At 38.0% G+C, this 17,963-nt stretch overlaps 1 protein-coding gene across 11 annotated transcripts in view; it reads right to left on the bottom strand.

Annotated features, from left to right (window-relative positions):
• Positions 1 to 2,328: 2,328 nt before the first annotated feature.
• The window catches only part of LOC105499881 (ribosomal modification protein rimK like family member B), an 89,179-nt gene continuing 73,544 nt past the window's right edge, over positions 2,329 to 17,963 (bottom strand). For 6 of the 11 annotated variants that reach the window (XM_071072220.1, XM_071072216.1, XM_071072217.1 and 3 more), the window contains one exon: positions 9,130 to 13,049. In XM_071072220.1, the coding sequence (XP_070928321.1) occupies positions 12,586 to 13,049 (464 nt within the window). In that variant the 3' untranslated portion in view covers positions 9,130 to 12,585. Of the gene's footprint in view, positions 2,528 to 5,587; positions 8,735 to 9,129; positions 13,050 to 17,963 lie in introns of those variants that run through there. The other 5 variants (XR_011609365.1, XR_011609366.1, XR_011609363.1 and 2 more) reach the window with 3 other exon arrangements.

Raw genomic sequence — 17,963 nt, 5'->3', positions numbered from 1 at the left:
TCCCAAGTAGCTGGGATTACAGGCATGCACCACCACACCTGGCTAATTTTTGTATTTTTAGTAGAGACGGGGTTTCACCATCTTGGCCAAGCTGGTCTCAAACTCCCGACCTCATGATCCACCCACCTCGGCCTCCCAAATGCTGGGATTACAGGCGTGACCCACTGCACCCAGCCAGGATCTGCCATTCCTTTAAGGGTTCTAGGAGACCAGGGGTCATGGGCATGCTGGAATACTCTACAGAGTAAAAAGACACATTACTACGTTTTGCATCACTTGCTACAAGGAAGCAAGCACTGTAACTCTGGGGTTCTCTAGATTCAGAAAGCAAGACATTCCACCTAGAAAGACTACTCCAACCCATATAGTAAATGACATGAAAAAAATAGTAGGCTTGAGTAGGGCCTTAGAGCAAGAAAGGGCTGTTGAAAATTAAGATTCAGGCTATGATGCAAGCAGCCTTGCAAATTGGACCACATGATCTGACAAACTTTATAGTATAAGAGGGTGTCAGCGGCAGGAAAAGATGCGATGTAATGTGGAGTTTACATCAGAAGCTCATGGAACTGTGGAGGGGCTACCCAAAGGTGTAAAGTGGATCTGTGCAGTGTTAAGGAGTGGAATTGTGCCACTCAGTTCTCAAGAAAACTGGATACAAGTAACAAATCTGGCTGACAGCCACCAGCTGCCAGTCCTCCTGATCTGTTGTAGCACTCACATGAAACCCATGTGTTCTCCCCAGGCTGCTCCGGAGTGGTAGTCAGGTCATCTCTGCCCAATCCAGGGCTACTCTAATAGGTCATCTGCTCTGAGACTTCTCATCAGGCTGGCAGACTCTCAGAGCAGCTGAGGTTTGAGTTCTTTTCTCTCTCTTCTGTCATATGCACATTGCATTCTGAAGGCCTTCCCTGCCTACTGGTCCCTTTTCCTTGTATCCCTTATAGGCATTTCCCTCAATACAGCTCTAGCTTATCTGACTCCACCTTGGTGTCTGCCTTTTGGAGGATCCAAGGTGACACTACCATGCATGCTTTAACAATAAACTTGTTAAATGATAATAATCAAGTAGAGTTTTTTTTTTTTTTTTTTTTTTTTTTTTTTTTGAGACAGGGTCTTACTCTGTTACCCAGGCTGGAGTGCAATGGCATGATCACGGCTCACTGCAGCCTCGATCTCCCGGGCTCAGGTGATCCTGTCACCTCAGTCTCCTGAGTAGCTGGGAAAAGTGTGCACCACCATGCTGGCTAATGTTTTGCAATTTTTATAGACGCCGGATTTTACCATGCTGCCCAGGCTGGTCTTGAACTCCTGGGCTCAAGTGAGCCGCCCACCTCAGCCTACCAGTGTTGGCATTACAGGCATGAGGCACTGTGCCCAGCTAGTTTTTCAAACGATTCTCCTGCCTCAGCCTCCTGAGTAGCTGGGATTATGCGCCACCATGCCTGGCTAATTTTTGTATATATAATTTTTAGTAGAGATAGAGTTTCACCATGTTGGTCAGGCTGGTCTTGAACTCTTGACCTCAAGTGATTTGCCCACCTGGGCCTCCCAAAGTGCTGGATTACAGGCACAGGCCACCATGCCCAGCACCTCGTTAATTTTTTTTTTGTGATGGAGTCTCACTCTGTCGCCCAGGCTGGAGTGCAGTGGTGTGTTCTTGGCTCACTGCAACCTCTGCCTCCCAGACTCAAGGGATTCTGCCTCAGCCTCCCAAGTAGCTGGAACTACAGGTCCATGTCCCGCTAATTTTTTGTATTTTTAGTAGAGACAAAGTTTCCATGGAGGCCAGGCTGGTCTTGAACTCCTGACCTCAAGTGATCTGCCCACCTCAGCCTCCCAAAGTGTTGGGATTGCAGGTGTGAGCTACTGTGCCCAGCCATTGAATTTAAAAAAAATAGCTGCCATTGCGTTGCAATTGTCTACAGTATTCACATGGTGTACAGGCTTGTAGCTTACAAGTAAGAGGCTATACCATATAGCCTAGGTGTATATAGTAGGCTGTACCACATAGGTGTACGTACACTCTATGATGTTCAGGGTGAAATTTTTAAAAAGTTTGCATTTCTTCAGAGATTAAAAACTTACAGTAACAACTATTCAGCATGGACAGATAAAAGTGTGATAAAAAGGACAGGGGAAAATCCACTGAATAGTGCTCACCTATGTGCCAAAAGGAGTAATCATGTTAGAAGGTATCATAGAAATCAGCCTGTTAAGAACCAAAGGACTCAAGAGCAAAAGGCGAAGAGTAGAAAAAAGGGAATGACATGTGGAGCTAGAAATCAAGTCTAGATATCTGAACCAAAGTGAACTGATATAAAGAACAAGTCATACTGCACGCTATTTTATTTCCAGTGCATGGTGTCTTTATTTAGAAAACAGACGGCATCAAACAGGTTAGTTATTGCTTTCTTGTTCTGTACGTTCACATTCTCCACTTGAAAAAACACATAGTCAAATCTATCTTCATCCATTCTGTTGATGAGGGTAAGCAAAAAAGTAACCCCACTGGTTACTTCAAAAGAACCTAAGGGGGAAAAACACAACTTATTTAAATAATAGATATTAAAAGTCTCTATAACCAGGATAAGAAAAAATAAAAAGAAAATAAAGACAGAAAATCAACTAACATGACAATAAAACATTCTAAATTGATTAGACTACCAAAAATCACAACCAGCTTTGTGTTATTACCATTCTTTGTCTTGGTGAGCTCAACTAAAAAAGGTACACTCTGATTCTGACTTAGAAGACATTTAATGTTCTTATCATTAAAAAATAAAAGCTAAACCTATTACTGTTTTACAAGAACAATCTTATTTCCCAAATTTGACTCTCTTTCAGGAAAAACTATTCTAACTCCCTGGAAATTGTTCTCTCTAGTGAGTGAATAGTCATAAGTTCAATTTATAGGTCCATAATATTTTCTGCTTAATTAAGATGCTAACATCAAAACAGCCAAAACGTTTTTCCTTTTTTAATCTGTAAGTTTTGTGATTTTAGACAGCTTATTTAGTTAATATATTTTCCCAAAGTTTTCTTTTTTGTTTTTTCTAGAGACAGGGTCTTGCTTTGTTACCTAGGCTGGCCTCAAGTGATCCTCCCATATTGGCCTCTCAAAATGCTGGGATTACAGACAAGAGCCATGGTGCTCACCCTCCCAGGAATTAATTTAAACTGCACTATACAAATAACTTATTTTACAAAAAACAAAAAAACAAAACAACCTAATTTCAGACACTGAATATTCGTAACTTTAAAAATATAATTGTGCCAGGCGCAGTGCCTCATGCCTGTAATCCCAGCACTTTGGGAGGCTGAGGCAGGCGGATCGCGAGGTCAGAAGTTCAAGACCAGCCTGACCAACATGATGAAACCCCGTCTGTAGTAAAAATACAAAAACTAACCAGGCGTGATGGCGTGCGCCTGTAATCCCAGCTATTCAGGAGGCTTATGCAGGAGAATCGCTTGAACCCAGGAGGCGGAGGTTGCAGTTAGCCAAGATCGCGCCACTGCACTCCAGCCTGGGCGACAGAGCAAGACTGTCTCAAAAAAAAAAAAAACAAAAACAAAAAATACATTTTTTATAATTACATAATATATATTTTATAATTATATATTTTTATAATTATATACTATACATATAAAAAATCACAAAGATGATCCATACTATTACTCCTTAGCAATCCTGTAATACAATTATGCTTCATTTTAGTCAGAAAAATTGTACCAAGAGAAAAAATCTAATGAAAATTCCTTGTAGCATACACAAAATAAAACAAAATTATTGCGCCGATATGCCTAGACAAACAAAATTCAAGTTAAATGCTCTCTCGTGTTCCAGGTTAACTTTACAATAAATTACAGAAAAAAAACAATTTTTGATTCAGATTAAAACTCAAGTTTATCACTTTCTTTCAGTTCTAGAGCATTAACATTTTTATATAGTAATCAAAATTACTGTTCTGTCACCTAGGCTCGAGTACAGTGGAGAAAGAGTAAGACCCCGTCTCAGGCTGGGGGCAGTGGCTCAAGCCTATAATCCCAGTACTTTGGGAGGCCGAGACGGGCAGATCACGAGGTCAGGAGATCAAGACCATCCTGGCTAACATGGTGAAACCCCGTCTCTACTAAAAAAATACAAAAAACTAGCCGGGCGAGGTGGCGGGCGCCTGTAGTCCCAGCTACTCGGGAGGCTGAGGCAGGAGAATGGCATAAACCCAGGAGGCAGAGCTTGCAGTGAGCTGAGATCCGGCCACTGCACTCCAGCCTGGGCAACAGAGCGAGACTCTGTCTCAAAAAAAAAAAAAATAAATAAAAAAAAAGGGTGAGACCCCGTCTCAAGGAAAAAAAAAAAAAAAAGCTGAAATAAGATAAGAACCATATGCCTTTCATTTCTGTCCAACTGATCTTGCCAGAAACAACAGATACTATAGTTAAAATAAATAAGTAGTTGGGTGAATAAACAGGTCTGCATCTTATTATAAATTTAATTGAAATTTACATTCTTTAATTCTAGAGAACTTCAAAGTATCACTTAATTTCTATTCAGTCTAGTCAAATTCTAATGAAGAATGCAAATGAAAAGTGGGTAGTGAGGGAGGAAGAGAAAGACAGACATATACACTCTCTTAGGAAAAAACAGGCAGGCAGAGATGGAAAATGGCAACATTGGATAATTAAAATTCAGGACTGAATGTGAGAGAAAGCAGCTTACAAACAGACTCGGTAAGGGAGAGGCACAAAGACAGGGAGAGAGAGAGGAACAGGGGAAAAGCCAGATAAGCAAGAGAGAAAGGCGAACAGGCAGGGTGGAACTGATGGCAGGGTGGAACATGGCACAGTGACAAAGAAATGGGTCTTGACCTAGAGACAGCCAGTTGGAAGAGATCACTCCACCCCCAGTAATTTTTTTCCAATTATACCCTTTTGTTATTTCCCAAAGCTCCCACTAAAAAGGGAAGAATCTTTTATTTATTATTTCTTTTGAGATGGAGTTTTGTTCTTGTCACCCAGGCTGGAGTGCAGTGATGTGATCTCCGCTCACTGCAACTTCTGCTTCCTGGGTTTCAAGCTATTCTTCTACCTCAGCCTCCCGAGTAGCTGGAATTACAGGTGCCTGCCACCACGCCCAGCTAATTTTTGTATTTTTAGTAGATATGGGGTTTCTCCATGTTGGCCAGGCTAGTTTTGAACTCCTGACCTCAGATGATCCACTCACCTCAGTCTCCCAAAGTGTTAGGATTACAGGCGTGAGCCATGGTGCGTGGCCAGAACCTTTTATTTGTATAAAATGATTAACAATGCATATTTTATTTATCTTGCAAATTAAAAAAAATTCAGATTTACTGTCAGCATAATTTTTCCATAAAGGTCACATATACCAACATACTGAGAAGAAAATCCTAATTTTACATACTATTAGTTATTATTCAAAGTAAAGAATGACAGTATACCAGTGAGGTCAAATTCAATGTAAGGCAAGGACCTACAGGCATTTATGATTACATGCCACAGTACCAAATCATGTAATTTATATAACATGGCTATCAGACTAAAAACACATTCTTAGTTAAAGATAACTTACCATTTAGAGTCAAAATGCAGGAATCTTAGTCCTGTTTCCATTTTTGTCCCCCTTGCTTCACTTGGTATGTCATGCTCTCTCTCTTCTCCTATGCAGGCTTTAAGTCAGTAGCCATCAATCTGAAGAATTCCTTCCTCTGCTGCCACCTACCAGTTTAGTTCTCTGCTGCAGCAGAAGGGTATATAGAAAAAGTTCTTGCTTACCATTCAGATTAAATAGAAAAAAATCCCTTTGTTTAACATTTCATATTTTGCATATACACCAACTTTTTAATGTTTCTCTAAGACCTTCGCTTCAAAAATAAAAAACGAAAATCCCAATCACAGAAAATAAAACACTGTACGATCAATGTTCATGCTAAGCTGGGAAAATTTACAAAAAAAGTAGAAAGTGGAAAGATTTAGCCACTCAGCAGCTGCCACCTCAAGAAGCCATTTTCTTATCTGTTTCCTTCTTCACCTACCCCTACAATCTATGAACAAATACCATAACTTAAAATTTTAAGTAGGTAGTCTACAACTCCTACAAATTTTAAGTTCAGAGACTACCCAAAGAACTGTGGAAGATGCAGCAATATAAAAGTTTTTCAAAGTAATTCTAGAAACTAAGGGTGTTAGGTGCTTTACCTGCTTGAGTTTTCAATGTTCTGGACTGCTTATTGCCCAATGGCTCTGAATACATTAAAACACGAACACATACGCCACCTACATTTAAAATAGGGTAGCATTTGTATGCCCATATAAGCAGTGGGTATATTTTTTTGCAAAAGAGTAATAAAGTCATTAAGTCTTTTAAAAAGGACTGACCATAAATGCACATTTCCTCAAACTGTATACGTACATAAAAGAATTAGGGGAAAAGGGAAGACAGAATGACAAATGTAATAGCAGTTGTAGAACTGGGGATTAACACAGCATAAACATCTTCTGTTTGTTCAAATCCTGAGATTCATTTCTATTCCCATTCTTTTTGTCATCTAGGTCTATGTTTCAAATTTATTCTACATTAGCTATTAAGGGACAGTCTCTAGTAATGAACTAGAAATAGCAGTAATGGCTTGTTTCTGTTCCACCCTCCCACTGCCTTCATCGAGATAAAAATATGCAGTTTTGCCAACTTTAAAAAATCAGGAAATAAAACAAACACTGACATAAGCACCAAAGACTAGTCAACAGTGGCACTGAAGTGACATTGCTTCTACTTTCTCATTCCTTCCCCCAATCTCAAACCCCACCCTTTGACCTCTGTATATGGGATGAGCCTGAGCAGGAGAGTTGGTGATGTCAGGACTGCGCCGTTCCCACGGATGCTCCTAGAGGCCTGCTGTGCTTCTGGGAACTGAGGCACAGGGATGTCTGTCTGACTGAAACCTAAAACAACAACAGTTCACCCCACCCCTCATGTTCCCAAACCCCACAATAGCACCCAGGTATATATGCTATATAAGGCTCACCTAGTAAGTTTGAATATGGTAAAATCTAAAAGCGAAATCATTCTTAGCAAGTCAGTGGTATTCAAACAGGCAGCTGACCGGAGGTTGTTTAACTCTCCATGCCTAATACAATCACATAGTCTGTATGCTCTAATGTTACTAATGTTAGCCATTCTTATCAGCAAGAGAACAAGGCTCTCCTGAATGAGCTTTTTTTTTTTTGTTTTTTTTGGTATATGTCACATTCTTGCATGAGTACAGCTGGGATCCCTCTGTTAGTAAATTCCAATTAAACAGATAAATATTTTTGTCTTAAGATGCTTAAAGGGAATGACTGTCCTTATAAGAGTCAACTGAAGCACAGAACAGCTTAATCACTTATCACATGTCTTCCTTTAGCTACAAGAAATAGCATTACAAGCCAAGACTTCCTATTCACTAACCAGTGACTTGCTGGATGTATAGCCTCTTTGGATAGTATGTCTAAAGCCACAGGATGAAATTTATTCAGAAGTGTATTTTGAAAAGGCCCTGATTACTTTCACTAAAATTCTACCTATTAGAAAGATGATAATATCCAAAATAATAAAAGTTCAGAGCTAAAACTCTAGGAAGTATAGGAGAAAGGAAGAAAGGGTAGGTAGACTGGGGTAAAGACAGAGGAGAGGATAGTTTAATTTACTACTTAACAGAAAGGCTATTCAAATGGACAAGGTGTAGTCCTATCCCTGACATTTTATGTCCTTGGTTAACGTGCTTAGCCATGTTGTACTTCAGAAACATCCTCCTATCTGTCCAAACCTGTAATTTTTGAAGGTTTAAACCATGATTTTCTGATCATCTCAAACTGCTCACATCTCCTTGTTAGAACTAGTATCTTAGAAATGCCAAAATGATTAGTTCTGAAATCACATTGCTCCTAAAAGAACTAAATTTTTTTGTATTATCTTTGTCTTATTATTCCCTTTCACTTTCATAATGTCACAGAAAGAGAAGCACTAAGGTAAAATGAATGCTATGTTGAGTTTTTACCATATATATAACCTAGAACCTAATTTTACCTTTCAAAACTCTAGTTTTCCATACCTGTCAACTCCTAATTGATGTCTTTATACTGTGAGCTCACTGTGTATTCGGAACACCAACCCCTGAAAAAGCTTAAGCCAGAGTAGCACAATGGAAGAAACAAACAAACCCAAAACAAAAACAAAGCCAAAAAAGTCACACTCTGAAATACTTAATTATAGACATATATGCAAGAAATGGAGTCATCTAAATGGATAAAATTCCCAAGAAAGTCTTGGGTATATCATAACCAAGTCAAACTTTATCCCCAAAAGCTCTTCTTTAATCATATTACTTGCTAGATATGTTTATGCATTATTTTTAAGTGAGAATTATGACAAACCCATGGTTACTTTTTTGAAGTACATAAAGGAAGAAGTTTTTAAAAAAGAAAAGTTAGCCTAGTGATGGAAAGAAAGGAGAAAGAGTCAAATTACCTGCAGGCAGACTGGGGCTGTGCCTGAATCCAAACCGGTGCATTTACCATTCATTACACAGCTGCATTATTGGGGGAAGGGGAGTTTAGAAGGGCACTGACCCCGAAAGTTCTCAATACTTCTCACTCATCATCAGGAAGGGGGAAGAAGGAAAGTTTTTTCTCTGGGTATTTTTTTGTTTGTTTGTATTTGTTTTTTTGGCTCCTGAAAAGGCTGGTAAAGAACAGTAACAGTGCAAGCAGTTAGAATATTTCTTTAAAAACAATGTAAAAAATGCAAAACATTAAGGATTTTCAAAGGCCAAACTTTCGTTAATACAGAAAGAATTTTCACTAGAGTTAGGCAGCCACCCCAAAACAGCATGGCAAAATGGCATTGGTATAAAGGAAATAAAATACCACACAAAAATCCAAAACAAAACTAAAAACATTTCAAATTAAACCTGGAAGACTAGAAGATTCCAACAGCAGATTTCTGTCCACTACTGAAACATTCCAAAATCCAAGCTCCAAAGGTGCCTAAATGTATTTTAAATGAAACTTTGTTTTCTTTTTTTAAGAAAAGAAAAAAAAAAAAAAAAAAGAAAGCAAGCAAGCAGTCAGTGAACCTGGTTATAAATCCTGCAATATATTACATTTTTTAAAATCCTAGTACAACAAAAACAAATCTTAAATAAAATTAAACAAACAAACAAATAAAAACAGTAGCAGCAGTGGTTACCTGTCTGAGCACCTACATTTTCTTAGGAGGGGATCGTGTCTCACCAGCCAAATAGCCCATAAACCTTCTCAAAAAAAGTGAGCCAGGAGAAAAGTATAACACAAGATTTGATTCACAATGTCTCTAAGCCCCACAAACCCCAAACTGGGGATTCACTGAATGAAGCAAATTTGCTTCTCCATTGCTTTCTTCTTGAGAAAAAGATGATTTTCAAAGTCAATGCCTTCAATACCTTCTCAAAGTCTGATAATGTGCTTGATGAATGCCAAGTCTCTTGTTGGGTTTTTCTACTGTTCCAGGGTAGTTTTCTTATTGATAACATATACAGAAAGATTTCAATGTTCATTGGAGAAAAGCCAGCAGAAATGACCAATCAATTATAGGCACCAAAAAAGAAAAAAACTATTAAAAATTTTAAATAGAAGAGTTCATACTTATATGTTTAGATATATAAAGTCCAGTTTTCATCATGGGTGACATAAAAACAATATCAGAAATAATTATTTTTGAAATACAATTTAGAATTACAATTTTAACAATATACAAAAAATTCACAATAATTCAGATTTTATCATTACACATATTTGATATACACATTTTATCTCTCATAATAGCAATGAAGATTATACAAAAGTTATTAAACAATTATGAAAATAAATTTAACTTTCACCTAAATATCTGCTGCTGTTTCCTTAGGGTAGTTCCAGAATGATTTGCTCTTATTCTTTACCTTAATCGTGAAGGAATTCAAGAAGATATCCATGTTTTTAAAATCTAAGATAACTACTGCTCTTTTCATTCTAACATGTGAGTGTATGTTTTAATATCATGTGAATGCATAACAGTGAATAAAGCTAATGAACTAATTTCACATATTTCCTATAATATAGTTGGTTAATTTGATGTAAGTTAAAAAAAGACTAACTACATTTTTCCTGATGCCTTACCCCACCAACACAAACATGACCTTCTCATTGAATAAAGAGGTTGTTTTAAATGTATTCATCTATATACTTGTGATATGTAACTATTCAAAGTGTATTGTCATAATACACATGGCAACCAGATGGTCTCTACATGAACATATGAATGATAATTTAATTAAGCAGTTCTTTCTTCCTCATTTATTTCTCTATACCAAATAGTATGCATCCTCCACAGTATGGTCATTCAGCGAAAGAAGTATCAAGTATTTCTTTCTGTTAATGAGTCAGAGGTACTAATATATGTATGTGAGTCCCCCAATTACCCTGTGCAAGATAAGTTCTTTTAAATGCAATTAGAATATCCTAAGATAAATTACAAACTCCTCTTATGTATCCTTTTCTCTGAGGTGAAATGAGACACTGCACAGATGAGAGGTACTATTCTATTCATCAACAATCAACCTTTCACTCAATTTTAATATTATTTAATTCTACGGAAAAAACAAATTTTATTACATTCCTTTTTAAAATGGGGGAAAAACTGTACAAGTAAGCATGATCAAACCTCTGTTATAGCTGGTTAATACTGATATTTTATTATTGCCTCGAAGTCTCTCTAGTAGTGTCCAAGAAATTATGTTTAAGGTCCATCTGAAGGAAAATAGCACTGGAGAGGCAAGAAAGGCTTGGGTAAAAGCTTCAGAGGATTTGTAGGGAGATGGAAAACTTGCTGTTTAAAAAATTACGTTGGGCTCTGCAGCATCTCCATTTCTTAACATACCATCCAAACCCATCAATGGGATTAGTTTTACCCATGTTTTAAAGGCTCATATTATATGCAGTTTGGGGGCTTTTATAAATTCTGAAAGTAAAGGAATATAAAGAGTGGACAGTATTGAAGGCTTAAGAGTAGGGCTATAAGAGACTCAATACTACTAAATAAGTCCCCAAACAAAAACATCCAACCCACCCCCAATCCCAATCCTATATGTAAAAAGAGAAAATGCATAGCCAGAAGCATTAAGGAAAAGCATGTAGCCTTGAATAAACTGTACACTGAACAGGCTAGAAACAAAAGGAAAAAAACAAACAACGTACATATACACGAAAAGGCCTAAAAAAGCATCTATTCACCCTATGTTTTAAGGTGAATACCTCTACCCCAGTGGAATCTACTTATGAAAACAACTCATCTGTTTTTTAAAGTCATAAACTCTCTTTCCCATCATGCTCCATTTTCTAAATTATCCTTTTTGATTAGCTGATGTAAACAAAAAGCAAAACACATACACATGCATGCGTGCACACACATACATATATACTCCCTTGTAAAATGTGAAAAATGCAAATATATAACGCTGGCATTCGAAATCACTTCAGCTGTATACTTAGAACTCATAGGCTCTTGATTTGCCCCCAAAAATATTTTTCCTTGTCCTTATTTAAATGCCCAACCACCAAAAGAAAAAGGGAAAAAATAAAAGGCTTTAAATGTACACGTTTCAAGTCAGTGTCTTGTTAACAAAAAAGGTAGCATTTTCTTCACTTTGGCCATTGTTAAAGATGCAGGCATAGAGCAGGAAATGTTAGACTAGCATGTATTTAAAAAAAAAAAAGCAACATTAACAGAGCACATCTTTCAAAAAAGACTAAAACACTAACAAATACAAGTCAATGCACATATTTTAAAGTAGTGTAATTTTATCTACATCGAATAAATGTTACTTTGTATACCGGACATTGCAATACTGTTCATTTCCATTTCATCATGCAAACATGCCAATTTTGTCATTAAGAAGTCTTTATTGGGTTATAGTCACTTTGACCCTCCCACCAAATTAAGGGGAAAACAACAAAAAACAAAAATAAGAAATCCCAGTAAAAGAGCCCCTCGAGATTTCATAAACTACAAACTAAAGCTGTTAGTTAATAAGGAAATGGCAGAATTTTCAGAGCTGTATAATACAAAAATTCCTGTAATTTAAGCAGATGTTTTCCTCAATGACAAATCTTCCAACACAATGTGAAGTTATGCTACTCGGATATTTGTAGCAAAACTGTTATTATTTTTTTTTTTTGTACAAAAACAAAAGCAAGGGACCATGAAAAAAAAAAGTATTTGTTCCTCATGGCCTATGAGTATACAAATTTTTTAGCAATTTAAAGGGGAACTATGAGAGCCTGACATTTTTCTATACCCCACCTATTCTGCCTCTCTATTTGTAGGATTTGTAAATGAAAGTAACATCTTACGAGCAGAGGTCTCATCTATCTCCCACTCTCTCCAACTAATCCTACTAATTTTCTCTCATCTTCCTGAGCATCCTCCATGAACAGCATTGCAAGTTGGTTTCAAAAATAGAAAAGAAAAAAGAAAGAAAGTTTTACAAGGGTTTTGTTGGTTAATTACCAGTGGAGTCAGTCCACCAGTAGTTTGATTTCATTGGCTAGCAGCTGGTTCATGTTGAACAGGCCCCCTGGGAGCTTGGTGAGCAGCTCTCGCTCCGTGCTTTCAGGGTCGCTGTCAACAGAGCTGGAACTTGCACTCATGTTGTCAACAGCAGTGCTGGCTGGGGGACCCAGCTCCGGCTCACTAGTCTCACTGGCAGTGGACACCACGGAGAGCAGGGACATACGCCGGGTGAGCCGGCCAGAGGGTAGAAGGGAGGCGGCATAGTCTGCTATGATACCAGCTACATCTAGATTACAAGCCTTATCAAAGGCGATGAAACCTACATTTGCATTGGCCTCACAGACGCAGAAGGAGCCGTCATCTTTCATCAACAGGTCAATGCCACATACATCCATCCCCAGGATATTAGACACCTGGATAGCTAGCTGCTTCCCTTGTTCACTCAATGAGCACATCATCCCCACACCACCTGGCAAGAGAAACAAGACAGGAAATTAACAAAATCATGAACTTTTGAAATAAAATTAAAGTTGGCCTCCAAAGCTAAGCCTCTCTTCTAAATTAATAGTGAAAACAAAGGTGCTATTCTAGTGTAAAATTAGGACTTCTAAGTCTAGATTTCCTTAATTAGGAATCTTCTCCCTATCCAGTCTCTTAGGAATTGATGATTTCATAAGTTGTCAATATTTTTTCCAAGTCTATCTTACTTGCAATAACATAAACCAAGTATAAGGAAGTTCAGCATGAATACAATTAGACTTTACAGATGGCAAAAGTATTACTGGTTTTCAATTTATAAAAATAATAAAAATGCATAACAGAACCGAGGATGGGATAAGATCTGGGAAGGTGGTGACCTGAACACAGCTCTCTTCCTCTATAGCCCCCACTTCACTCTAGCTGTCATTTCAAAGCCAAAAAGCTTCTGGGTCATAACGTAGCTGGCTGGATTTAAGTGAAGTCTTTGGTCTTGACAAAAAGAAGGAAGAGAAAGGAAGTAGAACTTGATTTTCTCACTTGGAGATCAGCTTCACAAAGCTCTGAATTAAGGACAGGAAAGCAAAGAACTTTAAGAAGAGCTAGGCTCCGAGAGCTCTGTGTATCCGTAGGAGTGAGGATGACAACATTATGTGAGTTTGCCTGTAGTGTTTGACCCCAGTAAGGCCAGAAGTAGCTAGACAGGTGAGGTGGATCCTCCCTACCACTGAGGCTGTAGGAATAAAGGAGCCAAGGAAACAAAAGACTTCTTTTAGGTACTTCCGTAGAAGCATGCCCCATGACTTAGATGATTCTGCTTCACAGCACTTGTAAGACTGAGGCCATGTAGAATACTACAAATAACCCAAGCTGAGTGAGCCCTGATGTAAGAACAAAACAATAATAATCCATCTATGACTTTAATGAAAGAAATAAGAGCTCTTTAAGGAGATTCAAGTTCAGCACAAAAAGACTTTCTCAAGTTAAAACAAAAACACGATTACTCAACTAAAAAATCCAATAGAGAAACTCAAAGAGAGTCCAGTTGCTTTTGAGAGTTGACTTAGAAAATCAAGGAATATGCAAAGCATAGCTAAAAATGTGAGGTGAAATCATAAAAGAAAATTAGCCAGGTGTGGTGGCACGTGCCTGTAGTCCCAGCTACTCAGGAAGCTGAGGTACAAGAATCGCTTGAACCTGGGAGGCAGAAGTTGCTGTGAGCCAAGATTGTGCCACTGCACTCAAGCCTGGGCGACAGAATGAGACTCCATCTCAAAAAAAAAAAAAAAAAAGAAAAAAGAAAAAAGAAAACTGGAGAACTGAATCAGAAAAATACTCCTCAGGACAGAAACAGATGGAGGAGAGGCAATAATTCACGAAGAAATTTCCCAGAAAACTGTATAAGGAATAAATTTAGTCTGCTGACTAAAACAGTTAAAATCCAGGTTAAACTGATAAGAAAAGACACAACTATATCTACAAAATCCCAATAAAATTTGAGCACTACTAAAAATATCTACAAAGAATAAATTACCCACAAAGGAAAAAAATTAGAGTAGATTTGGACATTAAACTGCAACAATAAAATCTTAAAGGCGGTAGAAATGAAGCTAGACTCTTACATTATATTATATAATGTAAGAATTATATATAAAGAATTATATCTCAGACAAAGTATTATTCTTCTTTCAGGGAGAAAGAAAGACGTGTGATATTCTGATCTAAATTATATATTGCTTTTTGTCCACGGTTCCTCGCATATAACTCCAACAGCCCTTGTTATAGTCTTCTGTTATAATGTTGGGGCACTGCAGGCCTTAGAAAATAGAATCTAACCTTTCCCTGTCCTCCTTTCACCTACCCCACAGCAGGACTCTAATCTTTCACAGCCTTTCTGATTGTTGGTCATAAGACTTCATTCCAGGCCTGCTCCATACCCTGGAGGAAGGAATGTGGCACAGAGAGGCCAAGAAGAATCTGAACAGACAAGCCTTGCTGGGTTTCCCTACTCAGTCTACTAGTGTTAGATCATACCCTTTTGGTTCAATTACATTTTTACATGGTTATCAATTATGTCTATCCAATTGGATATCAAAAAGGGCAAGGTTCAGAAAGCTTCTGGATAGCTGAACACAGAGGTTCCTGAAGGGTGGCACGCCCTGGGAGGGCATGGAAGCTTCATATCCTTTCTCCCATACCTTGCCCTATGCATCTCTTCACCTGTATCCTTTGAAATATCCTTTATGATATATAGGTAAACACAACGTAAATGTTCCTTCAGTTCTGTGAGCTGCTGTAGCAAATTAATCAAACCTAAGCAGAAAGTCACGGGAACCCCAACTTGAAGCCCTGGTCAGAAGTTCTGTAGGTCTGGACTTGCAACTGGTGTCTGAAGGGGGTGAGGTGGGGAGTGGGGGATAGTCTTGGTGACTCTTGGTGACTGAGCCCTCGACCTGTCAGATCTGATGGTATCTCCAAATAGATAAGAGAAATCCCTCACATGTGGTCAAATAAGTGTTCTGTGTGAATTGTTGCTGAATGAGAGAATAGAAAAAGCACTTCGAGAGTATTTTTTGTATTAACAGAATATCTGAGGGTATCTATGACTCTGATAGCCCACCAGGAAAAATAATCAAGAAATGATACTAACATACTAGTAAATGGCTAACAGAGATCTCAAGATATGGGAAGATGAATATGAGGAGTAAACCATGGTGCGTACTTTGCAATACAGGTATAATTCATTTTAAGTAGATAAAGACAGACTGCCTGGGAATGGATAAAATGCCATATAAGGGTTCATGAAACAGAAGAGACATATAGTAAAACAAATTCCAAACAGACTTGAACTAAAACTATTAGATGATTTCAGCAAAACTGGAACATAAGGTCAATGAGACTAGGGATTTTTGTCTGCTGTGTTCACTACTATATACAAAATACTGCTACAAGAGGCCAGGGTTGGTGGCTCATGCCTGTAATCCCAGCACTATGGGAGGCCAAGGAGAGCAGATCACCTGAGGTCAGGAGTTCGAGACCAGGCTGGCCAACATGGTGAAACCCTGTCTGTACTAAAAATACAAAAATTAGCTGGGTATGGTGGTGGGTGCCTGTAATGCCACCTATGTGGGAGGCCAAGGTGGGAGAATCGCTTAAACCCGGAAAGCAGAGGTGGCAGTGAGCCGAGATCACACCATTGCACTCCGGCCTGGGCGACAAGAGCAAAATTCTATCTCAAAAATAAATAAATAAATAAATTACTGCTACAGCAGTACTTGACACTTTGGAGGTACTCGAAACTACTCAATAAATGAATGAATCGGCCGGGCGCGGTGGCTCAAGCCTGTAATCCCAGCACTTTGGGAGGCCGAGACGGGCGGATCACGAGGTCAGGAGATCGAGACCATCCTGGCTAATACAGTGAAACCCCGTCTCTACTAAAAAAATACAAAAAAAACTAGCCGGGCGAGGTGGCGGGCGCCTGTAGTCCCAGCTACTCGGGAGGCTGAGGCAGGAGAATGGCGTGAACCCGGGAGGCGGAGCTTGCAGTGAGCTGAGATCTAGCCACTGCACTCCAGCCTGGGCGACAGAGCGAGACTTCGTCTCAAAAAAAAAAAAAAAAAAAAAAAAAAAAAAAAAAAAAAAAAAAAAAAAATAAATGAATGAATCAAGAGGAAGGAGTAGGAAGGAAATAAAATTGTTTTAATATTCCCATTGCAGGGGACAGGGAATAAGGAATGCCCAGGGAAAGTAAAGGTATTCCAAATACTTCATTATTATTATGATGGTACAGTGAGGTAGTAAATAAAGTATCAAGGAAAATGATCTTCTCAGGTAACTGTAGAGACTGTGTCTGATTATGAGCATAAGAAAATAGAAGGTAACCATTAATGGAATGCAAAACCCTCGCTGATCTCCCAAATTAACTGGGTTTGGTGGCAGGAATGAAAACAAAATGGTACCTTACAAACCAGCAAAAATCAGAAAAGAGAAAAGAATAAGGAACAATTTGAGTTAAATAATAAACACAAAATAAGATGGAAGAAATAAAATGAAGTATATTAGTAACTATACAAAAAATGGACCAAATCTTCCATTAAAAGATGGAAACTAGTACGATTTGAATAAAAAACAAAACTTAGCTATATACTGCTTATAGAAAACATAGGCAAAATAAACTTACTTCACATCTTTATTTCTCCTGACTATACATCCATATATACATTTTTTCCTTAACAATCATGCTGGTCACACACCAAAAACAACTTAATGAAATTAAAAAAAAAATATTACAGGCCACATTCTCTGACAATATTAGTAAGTCAAGAAAAAGAAGGTAATGGGGTAATGGTAAAGGCAGCCAAAAGAATATTAACTACTTTGAGGTTGCAAATTTGATCCCCTGGATCAAAGAAATCACAAAGAAAAATGAGAACCATCTATAAATAAAAGAGAAAAATGCTTCATACTAATACCTTCCAACATTGTGAAAGTTCTCCAGAGGAAGATGTTTAACATGAAATGCCTTCATTTTGAAACAAAAAAACTAAATGTTCTAGCCAAAGAAACTAGGAAGACAGATACAATGAAAACAAAAAGTAAAATAAATACAAGAGAAAGACAGAATTTTTTAAAAATACAAAGGCTATTTTGGTAAGATTAAGAAAGACAAGAAAGAGAATCACACACAAAGCAGAGATTAAAAGCAGCATATGCAAATATCTCACAAAACTCTTTGGCAAAAAATTGGAAACCTAAAAGAAATGGATCATTTATTTCCAAAACCGCCCCAGACGAGGCAAACTTTAACAGGGCAATTATTACAGACGGGTTTCAGAAGGTGATAAAAACTATTACTACAAAAGGAACTAGGGCGAGAAAGGTTCACAGCTCAGTTTTATTTAGC

Source organism: Macaca nemestrina, chromosome 10, assembly GCF_043159975.1.
Source record: "Macaca nemestrina isolate mMacNem1 chromosome 10, mMacNem.hap1, whole genome shotgun sequence".
Taxonomy (NCBI): Eukaryota; Metazoa; Chordata; class Mammalia; order Primates; family Cercopithecidae; genus Macaca; species Macaca nemestrina.
This window is presented reverse-complemented; position numbering and strand designations above follow the sequence as displayed.